Here is a 22,467-nt window from a genome sequence, read left to right as displayed (position 1 = left end):
GCGGACACTTGGATGGATATGTGGTGAAAGAATTAACAACTAAAATAATAGTATACTCATTTAGATCAAACCAACTTGTTATACAAATTTAGATTACTATATTAGACTGAATAATTCTGTTTTGGGTAGTTCTTCAAGAACTTTAACATATTCAGATTAGATGAACGTCTGCTTGTTCAGCTTTCAATTCCCTTTAAGATTTGTTAAATCAAGACATGTCAATACTCAATGTACCAACCCGGTAGTGAGTTTTTTATTTGTTGGAAATGGAGTTCTTGTACCTGATCCACCCATTTTGGCATCATCCTGAATCCTGACAGACAAATCTTTACAGCCGTGATATATGAGGCTGAGCACTTGCAAATCATTTGAAATGCAGAAATGCCAATTAGAACAGAACCAGAGGAAGAGCAACAGTAGCTGTGTTATTACCAGGAAATTGATCATTTATTACAACTATCTTTCCTGTTTGGCCTTCCACTAATATATGGAGTATGCAATAATGTAGCTTCAAGAAGACTATGAAATGCATCTCATTGCTTTGTAATATATATGCAAAAAGCAACAAACTACAAATGAAACGTCCATCTCTAAGTTCGGTTCTACTACTGGCTTCTTGTCTTCCCTACTTAACGTGGTCTCGCTTCCTTGGATTTCCTACACGAGTCAAAGAATACACATCAACACAGTGTGAGCTTCCATCGTGTAAAATATAGTTCGGTTTTCTCAATTGAAAATGCTTGATGAACATAGAGAAAATAAACAGGAATTATAACTTTGTTCAGTAAATGTACAGGAAGAGTGGAATTTTCTGATGAGTGGCCTAGTCTTTATAAGTTTCTGTATCTTGCATTTACCATGGCATGGTCCAGTGTAATTCAGTATGTTTTGGCCTTTTTGGCAAATTGGGAGCAAAAGCTTCTACACCACCCTATGCGTTCCATATTAGAATTGAGTTGAAATTAAAAATCGGCATTATGGTAGACTCTAGCATATCACAGACACAGAGGTATTCGCAGCAATGCATTGCTCAACAATACACACCAAAAAAGGAGTGGCCTTTAACTTCACAAACTTACTGGAACTTGTTTTTGTACATATAAAGCCACCAGTTTACACACAAAAAACCACTAGACTTCATGGAATTGGTGTCAAATGAGCAGCAAAATATATTTACTGTAAAGCCAGGTTCTTAGAATTCTGGAACTGATAAAAAGTAAATCATAGTACAGCACCACTTATTTTGGAAGTTGAAAGCCAATTCTTAACACATAATCAGCTACCACACGACATATAAGTTTCCCAACCTCAACATTCAAGCAGAAGATCTCCATTGCCCTTAGTTTGTTAAGATTTAGAGTTTCTCCAAAAATTGGTGTTCATGTCCATTTCAAACTCCAAAACCAGTGTCCCCTGGAATGGAGATATTATCTACCTAGCAGTTGATTGAACTGGAGGCGGCTCATATACGTCTCTGGACCTGAATGACATCTTGGCTATCTCCGAAAGGGCAGCATCCCTCACACTGGCAACCTCACTGGTCAAATCCTGGTATGCTGCCCCGAAGGCATCTCTCCAGAAACTTGGCAGGCTAATGGTACTACTGTGCTTGTATGCATCCCACATTTGCCTCACCATCTTTTCCCTTTCATCCACATCCTACAAATTTCCAGCATCAAATACAAGATTCACCAAATGATGACAGACCATTCATAGAAACACATGAATAAGCAAGAAACATGCTAAATCAAATATGCTGAAACCTGGAGGCCAAGTGTCAATTACATAGTATTTAAACGAGTTTAGTGCGAAATTCAAAGATCATTATGTGAGATCAATAATAAGCCCTTCTGCCAGAATATGGATCCACCCATATTAACTTTATTGTTTAGCAAATAGATCAAAATTTTTGGCCTCCAATTACTGGTGACATCCCTTTTGTCAATTGCGAATGCTTACTATAGATCTGAAAAGACTGCTCTTTTACTCGCTTAAGGCAAAAGATAATCATAAACATAACCCAGAAAAGATATACTCCATCTAAATGAACCAAAGCAAAGTATAGCCAAGAAAAGCAAAAATGTAAGCTATATTCGTACCAGAATATCAAGATCACCATGGATGGAGGAGCCCAAGTCCTGTGAGGGGTGTTTAATAATAACATCAGATGATTTCAGAGTGACAGAGCCAGTGAACATGGACCAAATTGCAAGCAAGAAGATCGCACCTAGAGCCCACAACTTGTATCTGCCTCTGCCACACACGCCCTCCAAGACCGAACCATCTTTCTTGGTGCTGAAACTTGCTGCTGGACTGCTAGTGGGAGATGTCCATGGCTTTTGGGCTTCTTCATCCCTCATCTCTGCTTTCGGATATTACTAGTGTCGGTTACAGGAACTCTCTCAACTCAGCTTCTATGCTAAATGAACTCCGGTTAGAAGCTAAAAATGGGAATTTCAAGAAGTGAAAATATTGGGATTGGGGTGGCCAGAAGGAAGTTCTTGGGGCTTGGACTAAGTGCGTATCAGTGCGCCAGTTTGCCCGTCCTTCAATAGGGAATGGGATTACTATATCACCTCACAGACAGTGCATGGTGATTTTAGATTACAACCCCACCCCCCACCGACGCTGTAGCCTCTACACTGCAGCATTAAAGTTTTGTCTGCTGTTGTTAAAGTAGCAGCTGATTTGACAGTAGGAATCGTGTCTTCTTTCTTGGAATTGATCTAAATTTTCGTTGGAGATATAGCGTAAATTACAATTATTTTGTAAGACGTTTAATATAATTATAAATATTTTATTAATTTTGACGTTCGTTTGATAATGAGTTTTTTCTATTATTTTTTTTAATTTTTATGGTGAACTGATAAAATATCATTTAAAATTATAAATTATAATTTTATATATATTTTATAATTTTTTTGAATTAATATTACCTATAGATTAGATTTTACCCTCAATTTTTTTATACCTTTTCAAATATTTTTTATTATTTAAAAATATTTAATAAAAATAAAATAGTAATGTTCACTTCATCGTAGGGGATGTTTATAATTTTTCAAACCACAAAAAAATATTTATAGTTATGCTAAATTTCAAAAGAGTTGGTTGTAATTTATCCACAAATATAAGTACTGCTCTGTATTGTTTGCTGTTTTCGAAAAGTAAATTCATGTTTTCATCCCAGCAGAAAAGAGAATATTCATTTATGGATACAGAGAAGAAAAGGATGAATTTTTAATTTTGCCCCCTGACAACATACTGTAATATTTTATTTTGCCCATTCAATCTTATAAAATATGGTTGTTTCTGCTTTCAATTGAAAAACATAGAAATAAGATAATAACATATCTTGGACCAAACTTAATAGTACAAGTAACTACTTTTGGTATCCCAACTATAGTCCCACAGTGGAAATCAATACTCTAATTAATTAAATAAACAATCATGAAATATTTAATAAGTGATAGTGAAACGGCTAGTGCGGACAGCAGCAGATCCTAAATTTTGAATATACAAGAACATGGGATAAGACAACAACTTCCCTTGGCTTCAGGCATCTAGTCACATGGTTGTACGACTTTGTGAAAATCTTTGTTTCTATTGAACAGCCGCAACAATCTTAGCATGCATTCCGCTGCTTGAAGTTCCGATTTATGTTACTACTCTATTTTAAAACAATGACAAATTACAGCAATGGTGCTATCAAACTCTTGGACTCTAATGTGTCTGACTCATTATAAGATTCATTATTTTTATTTCCCCACAAACAAAAAATATCAAGAGACAACTCACATCATAGCCCTTCTTAAACGTGATCATTAACAACCATACATTATGCTTGGAGCTCTTACTGCTTCTTACAAATTACAAATAACACTTATCTCTCTTCCAGGGAAAAAAAACACTTATACAACATTTATGAATTAGAACAAAGTTTATTACGTCCTGGTCTAAACAATAGATTGAACAGAAAATAATTAGTTTCAACCACAGTTCAAGGAAGTGGGAGCGTAGTTTTAGCATTCATCAAAAGATGACAAATGACAACTCCTACACTATTGAACAAGTGACCCTCACAAGGAACAAAGTGCTAAAACAGATTCCTCATTCAGGTAGGTAGGATTCATCTGCCACCAATAAAATTTCTCCTCTCCCATCAACAGTTCGCAACTGAATTCTGGAATCACCTAATTCTCCGTACCGTTCCAGTCGTACTTAAGTAATCATTCTCAAAGCTTAAAGAAAACAAGAGCTCATGATGATTTGGACAGCATCAGCTCCCATATGAGCCATTACATGCTTAACAGACCATCAGTGGCAAATTTCCTTCTGTACTCTAGTTTTTAACTTGGGATGTGGTCGCCAGTTAAAATCCAGCTGTTCAGCTCAACACTTTACATTTTGAGTGCAAAGCAAAGTCCAAAAGATTGACAGCCAGTTAGTTCTCAAAATATGGAGCAAATCATCTATTCAAAGAAATTAAAACAGAGCTCCCTCAAAATATGGAACAGGTTTTTCAACAATTTGATTCAGACAAGGCTGAAACATTGTTTAAATTCCTATCATTGGGAGCTTCACATGTCAAAATATAAAACAAGAAAATCAAAATATAACACTTTATGGATACTTAACAGATGAGATTAAATCCACAACAACATTTTCCGGTCATAGTAGAGCTTGCAAATCTGAAATTAAAAAGAATCTTCTGTTTTTTTGAAACCATTGATCAGATAATTGTAGTCTGGAAGCATTTTTTTGATCGTCATCTGTGCATCCGCATCAGCAATCCTCACTTCAATGGTCTATTACTTCTAGAGAAATTGTAACAAAAGATGAAAACAACTTCAAAAGGCTAAGAACAAGACTACTAGACATAAAGACCAAAGTCAATAAGCAATCACATAGAAAAATTACATGCGGGCTACAGATAAAATTGAATAGGTAGAAAAGGCTCAGAAGGATCCATTGGTTTCTATAATCAAAGAGGAAAACTCCCCTCAGAAAATAGGTAGATTTTCAACATCATAGCCACCACAAGATCAATAACCTCTGCAGATGATCAAATACTCCAACTGATAGGTGAGGATACAACAATGTAAAAGAAATAAATTATAGAAGGCCTGCTCAGAACTCGGATAAACAATCATGGGGGTTTCATATGTCCAGACATAATTGTAGAAAGTTCATCAGAGCAGTAAAGATTGCCCACAAGAACAAATGAACAAGATATGATGAGAAAGCCACTAAAATAATCCGAGGTTTCCCTGAAAAACTGAGTATCAAAACTTTCCTCACAAAGGACAAGCAGTTCAAGGATTTTAAAGAACTGAGTATCTCAGAGACATTCCAAAAGAGGAACTATGCAGACACTCAACACGGCATCAGGTTCTGTCCGCCCGTCTGCTTTTTCTCATCATTGAGAAACTTCTAACTTTTAAGTTGCAAACACAAAATCCAGTCAAGCCCATAACACTAAAAAACCAAACATGTTTGACAAAGTTACACATCCCGCATTAACTCATTTTTACAACTCAAACCTTTTTCCTTCATATCAATAATTTATGCATGCATATTATGTAGCCAAAGGAACACACGTACTTAAATTCATTACCTCAAACAAAAACTCAATTTAATCCACACACCTCCCTAGAAAACCATTCACCATAAATCCCACCAGCCAAGCCAAGAAATCCATAGAGAATAATCAAAATTGCACAATGTAAAACTCGGTGGCATCAGATAATAAGCGGAGTAGGTAGTCAACACAGACAATCAGTGTGTAGGATAAGATTCAAAATTCTTCATTTGCCATCGCAATTTCATCCTTTCAAACAAGAAATATTTCAATAAAACGAATCGAAAAAAATAAAAACCAATATTTCACCAGAAAAAAAAAAAGAAGGAAAAATATCGGAAGGTCCATTTGACACCAAGGCAATACAAACAGAGTGTGTGCAATGGGCTGGTAAGCCATCCTATTCAGGTTTATGCATCAGTTATATCCCCAAGCAAACATCCGACAATGCACTAGGAGAGGGTAAACCAGATGCAGTCATCACCAAAGGATACAAACAAAAAACCGCCTGTATACATAAAATTTACGGAAAAAGAATGAAAAATCTTTTGAAGGGACCAAATTAAAGAAAATTGGAGGGATCATCTTCAATCACAAGTATGAGGAGAGATTGCTCTCCCGTTCGAATGAAAGTTCTGGAATTGGGAGGCGGCCATTGAGGCTGTTTAAATAGGGATTTAGGAAACTAGGGTTTTATGTCCACTGCACACTGCCTGCCGTATAAAGAGAGGAGAGCCGCGCAAACTATTAAAAGAGGGTTTTTATTTTTGCATTTTTTGTATAATTTTTTATTTTTAATCAATTTTTGTTGTTTTTTCTTTTATTTTGATGAATTGCATGAAATTTTTTATATTAAAAAAAAAAAGGTAAAAATTTCTGGCCTTGATCGTAATTATTCTTTTTTAAGCTTAACTGTGGAATTTAGTGTAAGTCACTTTGATCCCTACATATATCCATGTCTCATGATTTTGGTCACTAATATATTACAATTTATTTCTTTTTTGTGTAGAATTGGTGCAACCATCAAAATGAAAGTTAAAAACTAACAAAATTTTGGAACATGGCCATATTGTGTTACAAAGAACCCAGAAGCAAATTATAGGCAGATCCTATAGGCCGAGAAGAATACGAGCAGATCAACTGTAATTGTCTATTTCAAATGACATAAAGATTCTTTCAGGCTCAGCAATATCATAATACAAGGTACAATGGTTGAAAAGTCCTACAACGTGAAAAAGTCGAGGGGAAAAGTGCCGGTGGCCAATTATACATTACATAACAATGGAACAGGTACATGGAGAAATACATAAATATTGATATTTCTGCAAAAGAATTAACAGGTTCTATTTAGTACAATAGGCACCTAGAGCAACAACTTAGTCCGGCTCCTCTGGTCATCAGGAGGTTGATTTCTTACTACCCATATGGTAGTAACCCATATCAGATGTAAAATGTTAACTAGCTTACAATATCATCAAGTTGGACTGCTAATATCGATCTAACTTTAATACTCGAGTTTATTGCTGCTATCCCATATGTTACTAAATTGATTGCCTTTACTGTTGGACGCCATCAGATAAAGGGGAAGTGATGCCATCTTCGAAAAGTTTGACATGACATAGCTTACCACCAGCTTCATCGGCAAAAATAATCTTTTTCCTCTCCCTGGGGCCAGCATCATTGGAGGCAGCAACACCATTCGGAGTCAGTTTCTACAATATTGAAGAGGCAATGTAACCTGGGTATCAGGGGATCATGAAATCAAGAAAACAAATACTATTGTCTGTCAGTAACTAGATGCTCCAACTTTTTCTAGAGATTTATACAACTAGAGTCTCCTTTCCATAAAATAGTTGTTACCTTCTCAAAGACAATTTGCTTAGAAGTAATATATCTTTACTGTATATGAAACTGAATTTTGAAGGATAAACAATGACATTTAACATTTTCAGCTTTCACCCTTGAACTTACTGAAACGATAAACAGAAATTACAGAAGAATAACAGAAGGTGCAAACCATTATTTTACAAAAACGGTTGCAGTCCCTTTGCATCATGGATAGCCACTTTCGTGCTGTTTCCTCCATTCTCGAAGCACTATTAATTGCTGATTTTACCTGTAATGAAGAAATAAACATATTTAGCAAACAACGGAGTCTATTGCTGCTTACATGCAGATGAACAAGTCTTAATATGCATTTAGGAACTAGACTAGGTTTCCAAGTTGAATCTTGATTAACAGGCCACCAAAGCACAAAATACCAGCATGGCCTTCTTAATATAATTGAACAGCAGATCGACAATGCCACAAGTCCTGAAGCCAATGTATGTATGCAAGAGTTTCACATTAAATTTTAGAAATGTATCACCACCACAGTGAAAGCACAATGAAGAAACTAGAAAACAAAGATCAAAGAATATTCCTCTGGTGCCAGAGTCCTGAAAGCACCTTCGAGAACCTATGCATGCAGCATACATACCTCATCTGCATCACTTCTCAAGGAAGCACTGCGATATGCTTCAAAAAGCAACTTTTGCTCTACAATGTCCTTCATCGATTTCAGCTCGTTCATCAGCTTCACTGCAAGAGACTCCATGTCTTGCATCTGCCGCTGTGAGAATGCAATAGCACTTTCAGAACAACCTTGAATGGACGTACATCCAGCACTAAGGTTAGGCAGGGTGCGGGAAAAACGAGGACTCTCAAGATCGACTTTTGCATTCTTTGACTTCTTTATGATATCTCTGGAACTTATGATGACTTTTCTCTGGCCAACCTGCCCCTGCCCTCCATGTTTAATGGTTAGTCTAGTACGATGGAATTCTGGTCTTACAAGTGAAGACTTCTTCTCAGTTTGTCTGTCAAAGAGCTGCCCTTTGCATTCTGAACCAACTGTAGACATTGAAGAGAACAATTTAAGAGATTGTAGGGATAAAATATTTTTTGTACATGAGTATGCTTGACCGATATTCTCTAAATTAGTGTCATCTTTTAGGTACTCAATCAACAGAGTAAAGTTCTGCAAAATCAAATTATGCACAATAAATGTATACTTTTACATCATTAGAGAAATCCATGCATTTCACTTACTATGTTGGTCAACACCATCTGATAGCTCAACTGAATTCATTGCCAAGCATAATTGCTCTTGAGAAGACGGAGAGATGGCCTACAGATTTAAAATGTTAACATTAACCTGCAAATATATGCAAAACTAAAAAATATCATGCAGAATATTATTCCTAACCTTTCGTGTAGAAAGAAGTCTTTCTGGAGGCTGACGTGATTCTGGTGTTAAAATTTTGTCAGCACTATCTGAAGTTTGGTGCTCTCTGGAGGACTGACTTTTTGTCTCGGTGATTGAAGATGCTGAACCCTGCTTCTCCACAGCCTTCAATAATTCATTCTCCATATTACTTCTAGAGTTCAAGCCATTTTTTTTTAGATCTATCAAGGTAGATGTTAATGATTCCTCCGCGTCAGCTATATTATCATTGGTTGGAGCTAAATTATCATCAATCCTCAAGGAAGTAATGGACTTCTGAGAAGAACTGCAGATCTTCTCAGGGGCACTCAGACAATTATGTTGCTCATCTGTCATTAATTTATCCTCAGTGCATCCAATGTTACAGCCAATAACCTTACGAGGAACTGGGACTCCAGAACTACTGCCTTGTGCAGATATCTCTTCCATACTAGAATAACTTCTGGAAGGCATACACACATCTGAACTTTGGTCATCAGAGAGTGACCTTCTGCAAGAATTTTTATCCCTAATCTCTTTGCCCTTCTCAATTTCCAAAAAAGCCAAATCTAGAGATTCATCGCAAAACAATTCTGGAGTTTCCAACTTACCAGTCATGCCGTCCGATGGGTCGAGTTCAGAAATGGGCTCATTGTCCTCCAAATGTTCGTAGGAAATCTCATTAGTAACACACTTCAGGCATTCTTCTGCAGAATATAATGGTTCTCTCAGTTCTAGCTGAGCCATCGTTTTCTGGAATCCATTTGACGCTTCACCACCCGGACTTGCTACCTCATTTTGGCCCATGGATGCATCAGCAGCAGCAGAAGTTTTTCTTTTGCATCCTAGTTCATTGGCATCTGGAACCTCAACTTTGACACGAATAACTAGAGCTAGGTCAGGACCAACTTGTGGCAAACCTTCAACAAGGTTCGTTTCGGATTTGATATCAAAGGCAGTGGTCAAAGAGGAGACAACAGTTCCCTTCATGCAATTCTTTTTGGCCTTCAACTTCCTTGAATTCTTGGATTTCCAATTGATAATGGGCTCATTAAGATCGGATTCAGCTTGCAATGTCTTTTGGTTTGCATATGCCAGGTTAGAATTCTGATCCCTAGAAGTAACTTTCCTTTTCCTTTTTAGGAACCTTTGTTTAAGCTGTCTCAATGTGGTTTCATCATCCAAATCACTGTCCAAACCATTGTCAGGATCTGAAACAAATTCATCTATTTCATGTTTTATTTCCCTTAATGTTCTTTGTGCCACAGGGAAACATGGAACTTCATATTTCACACTTTCTTTACCCTCGTATATTTCCTTAATAGTCTTAAATGAAAGGGCTGGCCTTCCATGAGAATCTGTATTGTAACCTTTAATAACCAAATCTCCTCTTATGATTTGGATGAAATGTGTATTTCCACAACCCCTTAGTTCCATTGAAGCAGAAAAACTAGACAAGTTCTTCTCCAGATCCTATCTCATGTGACTCACAGCAACAGCAATTGTGATACACTGAATGTACCACCAAAGACTACAAAATAAAATGGAAATTAGCCTTGTCTTTATATGAAGAAAACCAATGAAGCTTCTTTCTCAAATTTCTAAATTACTGAAGCTGGAACACAACCACCAGACTATGGAAGCAAGCAAAGAAACTGTTGTGTTCAGGATGATACATGTGTCCCAGACATGGTTATCATGGAAATGTTAATGATGCAAAGCACGTCGATCCTCAAGTAAAAGAGTAATAGAAGTAAGGGTAATAATCAACTGCAATTACATAGCTCCAAATAAAAACATTCTCATTAACAATCCAAAAACAAGCACATCACATACAAATGATAGCACAAATCAATCAGGAACAGTGCAGATGATCAGCAGGCTTAGAACCACATTCTGAAAAGGAACAAAACTTCTGAACTGGGCATATAACATGTGGAGCCCAAAACCTCAATCAAGAATCAATCAATATCTTAGCCAGACTCACAAGAAACTTCCGAAGTATGCCTCAAAAGTCCCAGATCACTGGTATACATCTAAACTAAAACAAGACGTGAAATTTTGTTGGGAGAAAACCATGCTAACTTTTTTCCCATCTCTGAGAATTGTTCAATTACAGTCAGAAGACAGATTTCCTCAGATCTAGTGCATTAACCCACACAAAATTGCTCCAACAATACACTTCTGCTAAACTTTCTGCTACATCGACCACCTCATAATAAATCTCAGAAATGATTGGAGTCAAGACCCACACAAGTAAGAGCTTATAATGCATCAAAAAACTCCAATCAAAGCAAATTTAAATCAAATAAGGCTTTCATTCAGACGCCTGCCATCCGCAAAAATGAACAAGCACAGAATTATTAAATTAGCATCGTTGGCTAACAACATCGATTCAGCAAAGACCCAAACTGAACGAGTAAAACTGAAATTGGAATTTGCAGAAACAAACGCCAGTCAGCAATCGTGGTGTATATCCGAGGCTCACCTTACACTGATGCCGTCAAATTCACCTACAGAGAGAGAGAGAGAGAGAAGGAGAAGAAGGTAGTGTTTAGTCAGATGTATTGCTGTGTCTGTGTGTGTAAATCGAACAATCTCGCGGGAAAGGTTTGGCGGGAAATAGGGATATCCAATCCACCCGGCCCCACCAGGGGGAGTTTTAGGGCATTCCTCTTTTTTCTTTTTCTCCTTCTTCCATCTTTTCCAGCGCATTTGAAGGTAACAAAGAATATCACCAGTGAATTCACGCTAGTGGTAAAATTTGCGATTTTATAAACCAATTTAAGATCATATATTTAAACGTATTTATATTATTTTTATTGTAATTTATTTCATAATTATTTATTATATAGATATATTTATTGAACTTATTATTCAATTTGTTAAAGTACTGGTGTAATTATCATTTCTATTAAAAACCTAATAAAATAAAATAGCCCTAATGAAATCCTTACCTAGTTGCATTTGTTCTAATCTGAAATGTTTCATTGACAAACATTTAGATTTGTAGAGCTGTGGTCGATGTAATAACGAGGAAATAGTGGGTAATCAACAATACGATCTCATTGTGGTCAATATTGAATGAAAAAACATGTCAAGTTGAAGTAACATGGGGTTTCTACGTTGTGATATTTGGGTATTTCATGGATGAAATTCTGTTCAACTAGACGACAATTTGATTTCATTTCCACCAAATGACATCACATAGGAAAAGGTCAAAAAATTAACTAGACGGGAATGGGTAAACCCTTCTTCGCCATGCTATCCAGAATTTCGTTGAGAGCTTGACACAATCCAAATATCTGCCAAAACAAAACATCAAATCTCAGCCCATCGCATAAAGACTTCATGCCAACTAAGATGCAATTCAAACCAAAACATGTTCCACTTGTTATACTTCATTCTCCATAATAGATCATTATAATTTGGGAGGAAACTCAAAACTTTGTAAACTGATGTTTCAAAAGTTGAAAGGATGCCCCGTGTATTCTCAATGGGAAAGAAAAGATTCAAATTCTCAATGTCGAATAGAATGCATACCTGTTGATCCCATTGTTGCAATTCCTCGGTGTCATCCTCAAAATGTATGATTGCTTCAACCTGACATAGAAGTGTGATGTAATTGTTCAATGCATACGCAAAATTGCTAATCTAAATCTTAAACATCAGAAATGAGAATAGACGAAATATTGACTGAATACTCAATGAGAAATACTATCAAACCACAAAACAGAACATAGATAACAGCCTCACACGAATATCAGATGGACCCATTTACAAAGTTTGACGCTAATTCAAGGTAAGTTCTACCTGATCAATAGATCCCCTCATTCTATCTTCACAGATCATTCTTGAAGCTATTTTCTCAGCCTGCAGAAAGTTAAAGTTTTCCTGAGAATTAGTATTGATGAGTCCTGGAATTGTGCAAGCACTATAAGATAAATGAATTTATCAAGTACAAAGAAAATATAATGAGAAGGGAGAGTAAATGGAGGAAATTGCGTTATGAGTTACTAGACATGCCACAAACATGGACAGCCAGACTAGGAATAAAGCAAAAATATTGCACAAATTGGACGTGCCATCCAAAGAGCCCAAGGTCGAGCAGACAACAGAATCGATTTATAATCTGTACTGCCTTTGCTTTACCTTGATAAGCATGAAGAAGATAGGTGTAAATTTCCAACTAAAAAGAGAAATAGCACATAAAACATTTTCATTTTCTATATTTCTACGGAAACCATTATTTGCACCATGCAGAAGCATCATTTCTGGTTGAGGACTGAACCTTTTGAGGAGCGATACCCAGCAATGTGCCCAACTCATCAAAACTGTGCAACATAAATTCAAGATTAAATACATTATACAGACTAAGTAGCATAATATCAGAAATGAAGTATATTCAATCTACTGAAAATTGATTTAAAGCGGGAAAATTTCAGACCCACCTTATATTTGTGTAAAGTTTGCTAGCACTCAAGAGATTGTGCTCAATCATAGCACGATCTAGAACAGTAAAATTGTCAGGCAGAAGTGCTTTCTGTGAACATATAATAAAAGTTACTAGCGATTTGATCACAAACAGAAACTTGGAAAATGAGATGTTTGTAAACATTTGAGCACCCACCTGATGTGGTTTCAGTTCTTCAGCGAACGCATCGATTTCTGGTTTTCTCAAGATTCTCTCCAAATAAACCTAGAAGCTCCCATGTCAGACTAAAACAATGAGCAGACTTAAGATAAGCAACAGCGTGTTTGTGTGAATGTGGGTGTTAGAGACATGGCACATGGGTGACTGTCTTAGAAGCAATTGCTGTCGGCAAGGAAAGTTGGTATAATCAAGAGCTCTTAAATTACCTTCTGCAAGATTGGGTAAATCTTTAGCTTAGAGCAACGTTCATCCTGTTGACAGAGATGGGAAAGAAAGGATTCAAATTTCAATAGCTCAAAAAACAACCTAAGTTAGCTTCAGAATGAATTAGTCAGGACAATCACATTTCAGACGCCAATGCTAAAATCTACAAGATGGCCCAATCCTATCAGCTATGTGATCAGAAACATATAACCAGTCCGAAAATAAGTCCACAAACTAGCAAAACATGATAGCATATATGAAGAAGAAACATAATAATCAATCAGCTTTCCAGGAAGCTTGGCTGGATGAAATGGCAGACGCCTAACTATGCAAAGATACTCCAAAATTTTCTCCAGACATAATTGAATGATATACATATTTTGGTCACAAGTGTCAGCTCATATAATAAAAGAGGCCCCCTTTAAAGTTAAGGAACACACTGTAACATGGCTGCATATTCGAAAATAAAGACGTAGCAATTTTGTGCTACACAGTTTGTCTTAATCTATTATAACTTCCACCAACTTCAATGTCTCATTAAGAGGTAACTTATCACATTAAAGAAATTGTAAAAGGCATTTTAACAAGGGCAAAAATTTTAAGATAAAAACCAATAACTAGTTCTTTTCCGGAATGACAGGCAGCATAAGTATGCGAGAAGTGGCCATCGCATTTTCCTTTGAGGGCCATAATGAGAACAGAGTGAGCCAGATAATACAATTAAGACAGGAGGAATTTCCCAAAGAATAATGCACCACAGCCTCTAGACAAGAAGCTTTTTGACAAAATTCTGGATGCTTGATTGATATTTTAGGGTCTACCAGCAAACTTAGACTAATAGACTAGAGCAAAAGGTAAATAGTTTCTAATACCTTGTACAAGGTGGCAAGAACACGAGAACGTTGAGGACCTGCAGCAGCCAAAATTGTGCAAGTCACAGCCGCAGCCAGAGCTTGCTCCAGTGCTTCTTCATCGATCTCTCTGTGATAGATAATATTCATTAGCCCACACAATAGCTATATGAAGAAAATCTCCAGTGGTTTAAATTCAAAAGACTAATCCTTAAGGGTTTGATGTACAGGTGGTGGCCAATGGGTTTTTGAACTCTGTGTGCATGCAAGTATGCTCTATGCTTAGAGAAACAACCAAAGGTGAACCACATAAAGACTAATCTATGTTTTGAAGCGAAATCATTTATATATTAGTAACAACCACTACCCAGACACTTACTCATCTCCGATTTGCCGCTTCTCAATTTGGGATATATCATAATACCGTAGAGCAGCTTCCAAGAACTTCCTTTTCAAATCTAGTATTCTCGCATAGCAAACCTGAGAAAAAAAAGGTGAATAGGATATTTCATTAGCAGAATAGTGACATAACAGATATCCAATCCAGCAATGCCAATTGCAAAGTACAACCTTGTATTGCAAATTCAACACTTCATGTCGACTGTTTGTAACCAAAAAGGAAGCTTTGTTTATGAAAGCTTCGGCATTAACTGCATCATCGTCCTACAAAGAAGAAACACGCATATCAGTCCAGTTACATCTCCATTAACTCCTGCATCAGATATGACATGATAAAAGAGAGAACAAATGCAAGTGAGTAACAGTAGAATGAACAGGATTATGAAAGATGTAATAATGAAAGGACAATAATATGGTTACACCTTTCTATATCAAAAGCTTCTTTCATAAAAATAAGGCATACTTAGAGTAATGCTGCTTGACACTAAAAAAGACACCAGTGCAAAATTACACGAGTAAATTGAGTATTACGGAAATATGACGATTTGAAACAGAATCTGAGGGATCCTTGAGCTTGAAGAGCTAGCACCGTATATATAATAACGAAATAAAAGACTGGGTCTGTGACTCTACCATGGCCCTTTCAAATAGGATCAGAAAGAATTATGTAATAATAACATTAAGAAAGATCAACTAGATAAGAAGTATTTCAGGGGCTTAATTAGAAAAATGCAACCTTGATTCTCTTAATCGTACACTAAGGGAAAAAAGAATCACTAGTAAGGGCCCAAATAAGATTTTCTTCAGAAGCGCCTGTTTTCCGATGGCATGCGATCATCAAACGATACAATATAATTAAAATATCAGGGAAATTATTGACTCAGGAGCATATCCCAGTAAGCTTTAAAAAAGTAAAGCAGCTCAGAGATACATTTGTATGCCAAATAAGGTATTTGTCCATATGAGAAGGTAGTCAAATATAATGTTGGAGGACAGCATACACAACCAGGTTAAGACGTACCTCAAGGTAAAGCCGAGCAATTTGGACACATTTTGACAGCCTGAAGGTATCATCAATTACTCTGTACAAATAAGAGAAACAAAGAATCTAAATTTATGCCATGACATACGCCTCAATGCAAGGGAAAATTCTGCTAGTAGACCTCATTCCAGAATCCAAATCAATGCCACTAAGCATTTGTGCAGCTTTTGACCATTCTTGTTCCGATTCATACAGTGCGGCAAGCTTTTCTCTGATGATCAACACCTGCACTGACAGATGCATATAAATATCTTGCGCCACATAAATTTATGGGAATAATACTAGGATAAAGGCATTGCTAGGCGTTGCCCACAGAAAAATAATTATGACTGTCATTATAGTAATCAAGTTCAACAGATCCGGATTATCTAAAATATGATAAACCAAATACTCTTGAGATATGAACTAATATAAAACAATGTCATGCTCTGATCACAGAAAACAACGCATATATGGGTGTAATTTGGGGATAACAAAAACATTACATTCCTCCTTGTTTGACAAGCTAAAGGAACAAGGACAAGCATCTTAAAAGTACATTCTTCAAGGTCCTAAGTGTTTTACCAGCAAATGTATGTCTGCTAAAGCATCCTAGCTAATATCTAGAGAGATTCACCAATGAAGACTCAGACTCAATGAACAGGTCATTAACCAGCAGCATCTTTAAGGATATCTGCTGCTCTTTAAGGATACACTTCATGGCCCTATGGGAAAGCTAGAAAATTAGATATTGTAACAGAAATACACCGACCAAGCATCTAGAGCAAACTTAAACGAAGATTCAGATATAGTTTCTTCCCATTTTATTTGTTTTCTCATTTTGAGAATCAAAAGAAGAGGCAGATTCAGCAACAATGTAATCAAATGGGCGACTGTTCTACAATTCATAACTATGTCTGCTCATTCCAGTCCATCAGTTTACCAAAAGCATCTTTTCTTTTCTGATGAAATGCTTGACTACTTTGAAGAAGCAGTTCATCTTAACAAAATCTATTAGCAAAACAATACAAAGAAGATAAAACTCCAAAACCAAATCCAATCAGTGGTCATTTCGTTTTTTCCTTTTCCTTCAATTGCCTTGGGGGGAGCATTGACAATTTAAGACGTGTCATTGCCATGAATGTACCATAGTGTTGCCACAGAAACAGTCTCAGATTCCTCAGATTTAAGTCAATAAAAAGATCAGTAACATAAACAAGTATCAGTAAAGATCTATCACTGTACAGGCATTCATTCATCTCATATTACATTACATACATAGGTAATAGGCTCTTCAATACATACTTGCACATATGGAAGAGCTGCTACAGTAACTATAAGTGAATGACGTAGGACAAGAAAACAAAAGAAAACCTATCCTAATCCATCCAGTTAATTCATGTATTAAGCTAGAGAAACATCATTATCTCAACGCATTCATCAACTGTGGGCTGCTCTTAAGCCCATTTATGCAGGCACTATAAAACAAAGAATCAAATCAGAGAAGCTAACTACATTTAGAAATTTTATTCTGGAAATTTCTCCAAAGTAAATAAGGAAATTAGATATCATAAATCTAGGAGCACAACTATCCAAATCTTTCTCTTCCGCCATAAATAAGCTCCGGAACATGTACACATCAAGCAGAGAAATATCACAGTGCACATATCAGTTTCAGCTACACCAGCAGGTCATGGTAGATAAATTCCAAGGTCTGATACTACTAAACAACACTTAACTCAGTATCAATACAATAGAAACGCATACACAGATCAGCTGAAACAATCCCACTACATAATACGCATAAGGCGAAACAAAATACTAGAGCCGAACCAGTTCTACTCCAGGAAGTCAAATAAAAACCGAAATATCTTGAAAAATCACCTGTTCCTCAAAGGAAACAACACGATGTTGAATCTGATTAAGAGTATAATGAGCAATTTCCTTCTGAAACTCGGGCTCCAACCTCCCTAGCTCCTGGGCAAACATCTGCAGGAGCTGCCTCGACACCACAAGCGGCACATCGTCCGATAACACTGAAATACAAAAAACCACCACCGAAATTACAGCAAAATAGGTATACGAAAATCGAGGCGGTGAATTGACAGAAACCAAGGGAGATAAACCGCAACTGTGGTCGATGAATTGTTTGGCTTGGACGACATCGTTTGAGGAGAGGACGGAGGCGAGAATGTGTTTGTACTGTTCGATCTTTTGCCGTTGGTCACTGATCGCTGACGCGCTAGCGAATGCGCTCTCCATCACTGTGTGTTGGACAGTTCTTCCTTTCTTTTTCTTCTGACGCAATTTTGAATAGTTTTTAGAACCCTATTTTAATGTTTGGAAATGCGAAGTGGGTAAATATGGCCTCCCCTTAATCTCAATATTATCAAATTTCCGCTACTTTAAACAATTAAATTTTGATTTATTGATTATACATTTACTTTTTACCACAATGCTTAGTTATAATAATTAAATATTCAAAAAATATTTTTTTATATAAAAAATATATACTTAAAACTCTCGAGAAAATACTTAAAACTCTCAAATATAGTCACTAATTATTTTTAAATAATTTAACGTTGTAATTTTTATTTTCAAACTTTAATTTTTTTGGTATTTTTTGTTCTTTCGTTAAATTTTTTATTAAATTTATTAGAAATATCATTTAAAATAGAAAAAAATTTTAAATAAAATTTTTATTAAATTTAACGAAAAAATTAACGTAAAGATCAAAAGTAAAAAAAAAATAAATTTTGAGGACCGAATTATAATTTTAAATTGTTTGAAAACTAAAATCGAATTAGAAATTATATTTGAGGACAAAAATACGCATATATCCCTAATTAAGGTTTAAGGGTAAAGTGGATTTACCGCTGCCACTAATTACCACGACAGTAAAATTGCATAACTAGTGTGTGATCTTCACCTCTCCAGTTCATCGTTTCCAGCCAAAACCGATTCGCGAATCCTCAGTGATGAACTGGGTTCAACGCAAGATTTATCTTTACAATGTTACATTCGGGCTCTACATGCTGGATTGGTGGGAGCGTTACCTTTTCAGTATCCTTTTCTGTTTGTGTTTTCGCCCCTTTCTTCCTTTTCCTGGGATTTGATTTGTTCATAGCGTGGGTTGATGGGTAATTTTGATATTAATTGATAGAGAAAAATTCTCGAGTCAATTGATTGCTAGGGTTTAATCTTTGTGAGCCTTAAAGTTTCCAAGATACGCTGGTTATCGTGTTGATGTGGTTTGTTTTCTACAACAGTTCGCGATACGTCGCTGACTTCTGCAAAAGGTAAGCTCAGAATTCTCGTCCATTGATTGGTAGCTTCATGCACATAATTGTCTTATCTTCAGGTTATTTTTTCTTGTATTATTGATGTTTAGTCAGTATATGTATTTTTTCTCATTTTCATCTGTTGTGTATTCTTATGGCTTCCAGTTATATTTCTCTGTTAATTGCCTTGATGAATGATTGTCTTGCATTGAAAATGTGAATCCCAGATGTAATTGGTAATGCGAAGAAAACCATTTATCGAAAATTTTGAGGTATTTCTGAGTTGTATTATGTTCAATTATTGAATCAGAACAATGAATCTGCAATACAACTATGTTCTAAACACATGTTTTAAGGGTGTCTTTTGTTAAGCTCGTCCGCTGAAAGTATGAACAGATCATACATTGATTTAGTTTCAATTTCTTCCAAAATTACTGTCAATCTTAGAGTCATTCACAGAATTAGAATGCTTTAACAAAGTGATGAATTATATACAAAACTACTCCTGTCTTTAGGTTCATTGTTTTGCATTTCCAGTGGTTGATACTATCAATGAAGTAACCAGTGTAATGCGGCATTACAACTATCTTCAAGGTGGTAGATGGATGGTCTCTGTTCTATTAATTCTATTCTTTACAAGCATCTTTTGAATGTTAAGGAGCGCTACTGAGAGAACCAATGATGTAAATTTGGTTTGAATTCAATTAGACTTTGGCCAAAAGTCTTCTAGTACCATTTCTTAGGAATATACTAGTAATACATGGTTTACTGCTCTGACTCCAACCTTTTCCGTCCAGCATCAATTGCAAGGACTTGGGGATTTAGTGAAGTTCTTGGCCTAGTCGATGATGATGCATATTAAATACTGAAGATGCTTATATGAGGGATATCTTCCACTGCAAACACACACCTTTTATAATTTCTTCTTAATGGTGTAAATATGTTTTTCATGAGATCTTCAGCTGTCACAAAATGTCCCTCCAAGCCCTGATCCCAACTCAAGGCCATCTTTCCATATTAGTTAAGTAGTGGAACTGCTCTGATATACTTCTCTAAGGAGACTGATCTGAATTTGTGAATCAGAATGTGATGAAATTCTGGAAATGAGTTTTTTGGCTGATCTTTTAACACCCGTTTTGCCCATTTAATAGAATGTCCAGCATGTTACACTATGAAAAGGATCGATAACTTGCCTGTTACCATCCTAATTGGGAGAAGTTGCCAGTCGCTGTATGTCTTTGTTTCAGTAGTTTTCTTCAATTTTTCAGAATGTTTACTAAAAGAGGAACTGCATACTGAAGCAAGGACCTGAGTGTCATGGCTTAAACTAGAAAATTCAGAGCTTTTTTTGAGTTTCAATTTCAGACGATGCACCTTCCCATTTAATAAACCAACATGTTCTGAATTTGCTTTCCTAATCCAGTAAATTGATCCTCTCTGCATTTTTAATTGATTGTTTGCTTCTATATTTCTCTTGCTTTCTATGTTTTTGTAGGCATATGCACTGAGTATGCTTTGTGTAGTGGACACTAGCACGGAGTTGTACGTCATGGAGGAAGGCTGAGGAATAAGGAAGTCCGACCACAGCCTAACAACAGTTGCAGTTTGCCAAGATATGTCAATTGAATTCTTGTAAATCTACTTTTGCTTTTCTTTATCATAAACCTTCAAATCGGTAGTCGTAAGCTATTGTGCACTGAACCACGGGTCAAAGAACAAATTCGTCTGTTAACTTGTTGTGAAAGATGAAATCGGTTTGTTCATTCATGTTGCTTGGCCATGTTACCCTCAAGTCTAGGTCCCTGGAAACTCAAAGATGTTGTGTTATTTGGGAAACTATAGCTTAGACTGAATTTAACCAAATTTAAACCAATCACATGTCATACGTATTACATTTGCTATATGCAGCAATAGCCAAAATTTTCTTTTATCAATAAATAAGAGAACGAACTCCTGTCTCATTGTTTGGTCGTAATACTCAGGAGTGGATTACAAGTCATTTGACATCACGATAATGTCAATATCATGTATATAAATGATTTATAAAAAAATATACATGTGTCTTAAAAAAGTATCAACATTATTACTCAAATCATCTTTACTTTTTAACTGTCGAGAGCTATTGTTATAATTATGCAGAACATAGATAATTTGTATATATAAATTATAAATAAAGTGCTTAAAATGTAATTATCCCTTTAAATTATAGGAAAAAATTCAACTCGAGCCAGTCTAAAGAGGAGGCATATATGAAAATATCCAAAACAAGAAAGAAAACTAGCTTTATCGGCCGTCAAGGGGGCTATAATTACAACCAAATATGTGAGGACTGGAATCCACATAAATTTCAAAAAGAAATACGCATATAATAATGTAATAGGTAACAGGGAAGGGTGGTACTACTTTTTTAGGCATGTAGGGTTGCACATGCAAAATTGCTATGTATTTCAAAATAAGTGGTGCCATTGACCAATACCCATAATAATAATAGTCTTTATATATTTATTATTAGCCCATCTCCTCTTATCATTAAACTTTAGAAACCAAACATTGCAACCCATACAAACATAATCAAAATGCTGATGATTGCAACAATTCACTTATTTTAGTATTATCATATTTATGCCTTCTATTCACATTTCATTTCATCATAATGTGTTGCAATTACAGCTGTATGTTTTTCCACCATACATCTTTTCTTGTGAGGGGTTCAAATTCTTTTGGTGGCCCTAAAATTCAAGATTATCCAAATCTATAGTCTAACCAATGTTATTTTATTGTAATATGGTTGTTTCTCATGTTACTGGAGCAAGAGACAACTTATAATGGTTATTAATGCAGACAAACATCTCATTTTAATTACAGAACGTAACATTTGAGTGGATTATAATTCTTAATGTCTAATTTTCCTATGATGTGTTTTTTTTAAAATAAAATCGTGAGGTTCATATAAAGCCACAACGAACACTAACTAGTACAATGGAGTACCAACTGAATCGCAAGTCACCTAATACCATATTTGCAAACTTTTCAAGATTTTCGCAGTTGTTGTGACTTTAAATAGAGAAAGGTTTTAAAGCTTATTAACAACTATGAAGGAAGGAGATATTTATGTCTGATACCAGTTTGGGCAAGCAAGTGAGGAATATATTTAGAAATGTCTCGAGGCCTAATCATTGGGCACTAATACAATTAAGTACATAATTTATCAGAATTCAGTAAAAAGAACAACATA

At 35.8% G+C, this 22,467-nt stretch overlaps 4 protein-coding genes and 2 non-coding genes across 10 annotated transcripts; 1 reads left to right on the top strand and 5 right to left on the bottom strand.

Moving 5' to 3' along the window:
- Positions 1-406: 406 nt before the first annotated feature.
- Positions 407-2,642, bottom strand: LOC105159234 (uncharacterized). 2 transcript variants are annotated; one of them, XR_847572.3, is made up of 3 exons: positions 2,100-2,641; positions 1,308-1,659; positions 407-657 (listed from the first exon to the last, which is right to left on the bottom strand). XR_847572.3 is itself a non-coding variant. In XM_011076227.3 (3 exons), the coding sequence occupies exons 1-3, from the start codon at positions 2,358-2,360 to the stop codon at positions 630-632; spliced, it is 513 nt and encodes a 170-aa protein (XP_011074529.1). In that variant the 5' UTR covers positions 2,361-2,642; the 3' UTR covers positions 407-629. The 2 variants fall into 2 exon arrangements, 1 of the variants encoding a protein (XP_011074529.1); XM_011076227.3 differs by having other exon boundaries at positions 1,436-1,659; positions 2,100-2,642.
- A 2,305-nt stretch (positions 2,643-4,947) lies between these two features.
- LOC148788866 (small nucleolar RNA R41) lies at positions 4,948-5,038 on the bottom strand. Its single transcript, XR_016065024.1, has one exon. It is a non-coding gene; the product is annotated as a small nucleolar RNA R41 (small nucleolar RNA).
- A 693-nt stretch (positions 5,039-5,731) lies between these two features.
- Positions 5,732-5,816, bottom strand: LOC148788865 (small nucleolar RNA R16). Its single transcript, XR_016065027.1, has one exon. It is a non-coding gene; the product is annotated as a small nucleolar RNA R16 (small nucleolar RNA).
- A 905-nt stretch (positions 5,817-6,721) lies between these two features.
- LOC105159233 (uncharacterized) lies at positions 6,722-11,616 on the bottom strand. 2 transcript variants are annotated; one of them, XM_011076225.3, is made up of 6 exons: positions 11,311-11,612; positions 8,826-10,353; positions 8,669-8,747; positions 8,058-8,470; positions 7,596-7,694; positions 6,722-7,290 (listed from the first exon to the last, which is right to left on the bottom strand). In XM_011076225.3, exons 2-6 carry the CDS (start codon positions 10,257-10,259, stop codon positions 7,135-7,137), a joined length of 2,181 nt encoding a protein of 726 aa, XP_011074527.1. In that variant the 5' UTR covers positions 10,260-10,353; positions 11,311-11,612; the 3' UTR covers positions 6,722-7,134. The 2 variants fall into 2 exon arrangements, with proteins under 2 accessions (XP_011074527.1, XP_011074528.1); XM_011076226.3 differs by having other exon boundaries at positions 7,148-7,316; positions 11,311-11,616.
- Positions 11,617-11,870: 254 nt separating this feature from the next.
- On the bottom strand, positions 11,871-18,293 carry COP8 (Proteasome component (PCI) domain protein). 3 transcript variants are annotated; one of them, XR_016064715.1, is made up of 15 exons: positions 18,084-18,293; positions 17,836-17,987; positions 16,094-16,197; positions 15,952-16,012; positions 15,102-15,194; positions 14,911-15,011; positions 14,553-14,661; positions 13,683-13,727; positions 13,453-13,521; positions 13,274-13,365; positions 13,079-13,156; positions 12,849-12,974; positions 12,636-12,695; positions 12,366-12,425; positions 12,021-12,127 (listed from the first exon to the last, which is right to left on the bottom strand). XR_016064715.1 is itself a non-coding variant. In XM_011076223.3 (14 exons), the coding sequence occupies exons 1-14, from the start codon at positions 18,211-18,213 to the stop codon at positions 12,053-12,055; spliced, it is 1,194 nt and encodes a 397-aa protein (XP_011074525.1). In that variant the 5' UTR covers positions 18,214-18,292; the 3' UTR covers positions 11,871-12,052. The 3 variants fall into 3 exon arrangements, 1 of the variants encoding a protein (XP_011074525.1); XM_011076223.3 differs by lacking the exon at positions 12,849-12,974 and having other exon boundaries at positions 11,871-12,127; positions 13,114-13,156; positions 18,084-18,292; XR_016064714.1 differs by lacking the exon at positions 12,849-12,974 and having other exon boundaries at positions 11,976-12,127.
- A 540-nt stretch (positions 18,294-18,833) lies between these two features.
- On the top strand, positions 18,834-20,999 carry LOC105159231 (transmembrane protein, putative (DUF3317)). Its single transcript, XM_011076221.3, has 3 exons — positions 18,834-19,014; positions 19,178-19,250; positions 20,728-20,999. Exons 1-3 carry the CDS (start codon positions 18,930-18,932, stop codon positions 20,738-20,740), a joined length of 171 nt encoding a protein of 56 aa, XP_011074523.1. The 5' UTR covers positions 18,834-18,929; the 3' UTR covers positions 20,741-20,999.
- Positions 21,000-22,467: the final 1,468 nt, after the last annotated feature.

This window comes from Sesamum indicum, linkage group LG3, assembly GCF_026168435.1.
Source record: "Sesamum indicum cultivar Baizhima isolate 11 linkage group LG3, ASM2616843v1, whole genome shotgun sequence".
In the NCBI taxonomy this organism is placed as follows: domain Eukaryota; kingdom Viridiplantae; phylum Streptophyta; class Magnoliopsida; order Lamiales; family Pedaliaceae; genus Sesamum; species Sesamum indicum.
This window is presented reverse-complemented; position numbering and strand designations above follow the sequence as displayed.

Bases quoted from the DNA above. Each gene is read 5' to 3' on its own strand.
- LOC105159234 (XM_011076227.3), bottom strand. From the start codon at position 2,360: ATGAGGGATGAAGAAGCCCAAAAGCCATGGACATCTCCCACTAGCAGT. The intron at 1,660-2,099 runs GTACGAATATAG...GGAAATTTGTAG, and splicing joins ATGGTGATCTTGATATTCTG to GATGTGGATGAAAGGGAAAA. The intron at 658-1,435 runs GTAGATAATATC...TGACTCGTGTAG, and splicing joins CCAGTTCAATCAACTGCTAG to GAAATCCAAGGAAGCGAGAC.
- LOC105159233 (XM_011076225.3), bottom strand. From the start codon at position 10,259: ATGGAACTAAGGGGTTGTGGAAATACACATTTCATCCAAATCATAAGA. The intron at 8,748-8,825 runs GTTAGGAATAAT...TTAAATCTGTAG, and splicing joins GACTTCTTTCTACACGAAAG to GCCATCTCTCCGTCTTCTCA. The intron at 8,471-8,668 runs GTAAGTGAAATG...CAATGTCTACAG, and splicing joins AGATGGTGTTGACCAACATA to TTGGTTCAGAATGCAAAGGG.
- COP8 (XM_011076223.3), bottom strand. From the start codon at position 18,213: ATGGAGAGCGCATTCGCTAGCGCGTCAGCGATCAGTGACCAACGGCAA. The intron at 14,662-14,910 runs GTAAGTGTCTGG...TATCTATCACAG, and splicing joins AAGCGGCAAATCGGAGATGA to AGAGATCGATGAAGAAGCAC. The intron at 13,366-13,452 runs GTGGGTGCTCAA...ATATGTTCACAG, and splicing joins AAGAACTGAAACCACATCAG to AAAGCACTTCTGCCTGACAA.
- LOC105159231 (XM_011076221.3), top strand. From the start codon at position 18,930: ATGAACTGGGTTCAACGCAAGATTTATCTTTACAATGTTACATTCGGG. The intron at 19,015-19,177 runs GTATCCTTTTCT...AAAGTTTCCAAG, and splicing joins GTGGGAGCGTTACCTTTTCA to ATACGCTGGTTATCGTGTTG.